General features: G+C 38.7%; 1 protein-coding gene across 2 annotated transcripts; it reads right to left on the bottom strand.

Moving 5' to 3' along the window:
- LOC107639661 (aminoacylase-1) lies at nucleotides 9-3,720 on the bottom strand. Of its 2 annotated transcripts, none has more exons than XM_016343211.2 (5): nucleotides 2,977-3,720; nucleotides 2,482-2,744; nucleotides 2,187-2,324; nucleotides 905-1,153; nucleotides 9-490 (listed from the first exon to the last, which is right to left on the bottom strand). In XM_016343211.2, the coding sequence occupies exons 1-5, from the start codon at nucleotides 3,581-3,583 to the stop codon at nucleotides 377-379; spliced, it is 1,371 nt and encodes a 456-aa protein (XP_016198697.1). In that variant the 5' UTR covers nucleotides 3,584-3,720; the 3' UTR covers nucleotides 9-376. The 2 variants fall into 2 exon arrangements, with proteins under 2 accessions (XP_016198697.1, XP_016198698.1); XM_016343212.2 differs by having other exon boundaries at nucleotides 905-1,144; nucleotides 2,977-3,718.

The raw sequence follows: 4,445 nt of genomic DNA, 5'->3' as shown, positions 1-4,445 counted from the left end.
GCAGATGCATAAACCGAAAATATAATCACAGGGAACCCAATAAAGAGACAGAACGCTGAAATAACATTTTGAGCATATACTATATCTAGACAATAGCCCTTGTGATGATAAATATCAGAGTTGAAAACGCCCTTTTGAGTTTTGAGCACAAAGTAACACTTGAGCTGGAAAGCCTCAGAACATGTAACTGTATGGAACAGTCTTCTCCAAGGTCCAAGGATGCTTGGGGCAAATCATTGAAAATATTAGCAGAGTCATTTGGCTATCATGTCATTATCTCAGACCGATATTACTCAATAAACTTAATATTACACGACAGAGAAGGCAGAAAGACAGTGGTCGTGGAGAGTGGAAAGTGCCACATGACATGAGTTGCTCATAACTCATCTCTGGAACCTCCATCACTTCCATTACCTTCGAAGGATGCATACGCCTTTATTATCAACTCATAGATCTCTATTCCTTTCAAGTATTCATCTTTGCTTAAAAACTGCAAAAAGCAAAAATAATGCTCAACTCAGATAAACAACAAAACATTGTAGTTACAATACAGAGTGAGGACTTCATAAGAATGAAATTACTTAGGATTCAACAAAAGGCAAAACAAATCTCAGAACACCTATATATATAAGGTTGTCATATATTGATCGACATCTATGTATATATATAACTAAAACCAGCAAACACACTCTATAAGTCACCACTGTTTTATTATTATAGGGCTAATCATCTCATCTTCATAAAAACCCTTATGCATCTTCAAAAAACCCTTATAAGGGCTTAAAGCAAGCCTCGGATTTAAATAAGGGGAGATAAATTATTCTATATATATATATACATATGATGGTATCACTTGTGCGGATAAGCATAATAATAGCAAAATGATCAAACCTAAAGGAATCACCTCATTGTGATCATGGAGTAGAATAGGGGTGTTTGCCATAGGTGAGAACCCAATTGCCGGCAATCCACGGTCACGGAAGTAGCGCGCATCGGTGGAGGCAGGAAAGACCTCTGGCTTACCAAGTTTTCCCCCAGCCTTTTCGATGGCATTCTCTAACAGAGTCCACCATGGATTGGAATTGTCAGTTTTTGTGAGAACTGGTTTTCCAAACTTATCATGCACAGATACCTTCTGTTTGAACTGTCCAAGCTACAAGATATTAATTAACATATTCTCAAAACTCAAATGGCATGTAAACAATCGATCAGGTTTTCACACATATGGCCATTGCTAATCAAAGCAGAGTGACAGTTTGCAACTATCCCTTTAAAGTCCATTCCAATAATTCTCATACATATCATGACCTTTAAAAAGGGGAGGCTGATAAGTAGTTTTAAAATTTAACTTACAGGTTGACACAAAAATAATAATAATAATAAAATAAAATAAAATTTAACATGCAGCTTTCTGTTTTTCTCCCTTTATCATTCTAACAACATACCTGGAAACCTTCGGCTCTTCCATTTAGTTTGGAACAGTTAAAGGTCACAAAACAATCATAGATTTATTAATATTGACATATTTCATTTTAGTCTATAATTTTTTCCTATTTGTTATAGAACATAAGCAAAAAGCTGACCACAGTAATCACAAGCAATGTCAACAAATAGCCAACTGAAGCATATATGATGTAAAGGCACCCTCCCGTACACACATACATACACAAATCAAATAAGGAAAGCAGCTGCAGAAGGCAGAAGCTTGAAGCAATCTGAATTTGGTGAGAAAAATAAAATTGAATCAACTGTCACAGAAGCGAGCTTCCTAACACATAACACGACTTGCACAGCATACTTCAATTAACAAAAACCAAGAATACGGTTGTTAATTACCAACTATTATATAACCATTCAAAACTGGAAGCCAATAGGTGAATGCTCTGCAATAACGTTTATATATTATGTAAAATAAAGTAAAAAAAGTTTGGTTATTTTGTTTCTCGTCTTTAGGAGGCTTTTTAAGTTGTATTACCTATATATTTCAGAATAATCGACATTTCTATAAAACGTCTAGTTTATAATGAACTCCTCCACATTTTAAGGCTCTTTCAAAGATGGTAATTTCAGCATCAATTTTATTTGACTAATTTCTTTTTTCTGGATCTAACCATGAACCATGAAAGTAGCAAGTGTATTCATGTGGCAGTTAATATAAAGCAAAGAGCGGACAAATAGCAAATTACACTGAATGACATGTTTCGCGATGCAGGTGCCCATTCTTCAGCAATACGTCTCTCCAGTGATTCTGGATCAGCAGTTGGTGGCACCCTAATATCAAATCCAGCCTCTGCTTCGGATGGCTGCAGATTCATGACAAATCCCTGTATGACACCACATGGCAGATACAATACAATGATACATCAGATTAGATCTTCAAAAACACCAAATAACAATTCCTTTTACCAAAGTCAGCAGTGGTAAGAAAAGAGAAGTAAAATTCACTACATCCATACAAGTATGACGCATCACTCGACTTACCGTCGGGGAAGGAGTTCCAGCTTTAAGAAAGACCATATTAACAGAAACAACATCCCCTTCGGCCTTCAATCCAGCCTTGACCAGGTCGAACTGCGAGGCTCGGAACCTTCTGATGTTCTCAATACTCTTCAAGAGATTCTCCATAGCAGAGTTGTCATAGAGCTTGGCTCCATGTCCGGGCGCCCCAACAGCCTTAATTATCAACCACCACGGGCACCTCTCAGCATAAAACGCCCTGTACTTCTCATCCGGCGACGCCAACCCTGCCGCCCAACACCACATTACATGTATGTACGTATCTATCAATCAATTACTAGTCCTTTCACAACGAATTTGAGTCGAATTCTTTTGATTACAATAGGAATATGAAGTTTGAAGTGAACCTGGAAGGCTAGAACCTCATGCATACTACCCTAACCCGTGTCGCCTAATCTATCAAACAATTACGAGTTCTGATGCCACAAATTTAAATTGAATTGAATTGAATTGAATTACCTTCATCAAGCACGACGCCAACGTTGAGCTGGTCGAAAATCTCGGACTGGGAGAACTTCTCGGCGCCGTCGTGGCCGCCAATCTCCTCGTCGGGGGCGAAAGCGAGGTAAACGGAGCGAAGGGGTTGGAAGCCTGAGTTCTTGAGGCGGCGGACGGCTTCGAGGTATTGCATACCGACGCACTTCATGTCCTGGGAGCCTCTGGCGTAGATGCGGCCGTTATCGGGCTCGATGTGGGCCCCGAAGGGATGGTGGGCCCACTTGTCATGCTCGGCGGGGACGACATCGGTGTGGGAGTAGAGAAGGATGGAGGGGAGGTCGGGCTGGGAGCCGGGCCACTTGATAAGGACGATGGGCTTGGCGTTGACTAACTCGATGGTTTGGGATTGGAGGGAAAGGGAGTCGGCCTGCGATTTCAAGAAGTTGGCTGCTTCGTGGTAGTTAGGGATGGGGTGGGCCGTGTTGATTCGGAGGTATTGCTGGAAGCGCGATATGATGCTTTCTGATTCTGATGACGATGATGATTGAGTGGTGATTGCTATGGAGAGTAGAAGAAGAAGGAGGAGGATTGGGAGGCGTGGGATGCTTCTGGTATTGGAGTCCATCATCGGATCCACGCAATCTGATCACCTCACTCTCTGCTCTTTGACTAAATTGCTTTCCCCAGTTTGGTCCAAATTCTAATCGAGTTCAGCTCACCGCAGTGTTCTTTCGATCCTTTTTGGGTAAAGTACTACATTAGTATCTATGTGGGAGGATATGATAAAATAAGCTGAAAACAAGATATAAAAAATTAATTCTGTTAGAAAAGATAAGAAATAATGAAGAATTTAAAAAATATGAACAATAGACTACATATTTAGGGTCGTTTGGAAACACCAAAAAATTACTTTTTTCAACTTTTGACTTATAGAAAGTTACGTTAATATGTTTGGTACAATCTTTTAGATAAACTTTTAACTTTTCAAAAAGTTATTTAAAAGTTTTTGAAAAAGTTAAAAAATGTGACTTCTCCCATTTTCAAAAGCTATTTTATCACTCCTATTTAATGCACAACTTTAAAATAAGAACTTTTATAATAAATTTCTAAACTCAAAATAACTTATTTAAAAGTTAATATTAATAAAAGTCCTTATATTTTAAGCTCCTTTTTCAAAAGAACTTATTTAAGAAGTTCAGCCAAACTGCCCCTTAGTCTAACATAAATAAAAAATAAAAACACTTTACAAATTATCTAACTCTAAAAACCCATTCAGTTATTTTAAAAAAATAATCATCCCAAATTCTAATTTACCAACTCATTTTACTTCAATTCCATTTTCTTCCTCCACTGACTATCCCTACATTCATCAATAATCATCTCACTTTATTGACGTCAGAGACACCCTCACCGTCTGTCAACGTCGACCCTAGTCTAGCCACCTCCCTCGCACGCATCGCTCTCTATCGCCGGCAACCGACATCGCGGAT

Source organism: Arachis ipaensis, chromosome B04 (genome assembly GCF_000816755.2).
Source record: "Arachis ipaensis cultivar K30076 chromosome B04, Araip1.1, whole genome shotgun sequence".
NCBI classification, from domain to species: Eukaryota; Viridiplantae; Streptophyta; class Magnoliopsida; order Fabales; family Fabaceae; genus Arachis; species Arachis ipaensis.
The sequence above is the reverse complement of the archived record's forward strand: the minus strand, read 5'-3'. Positions and strand labels throughout refer to the sequence as shown.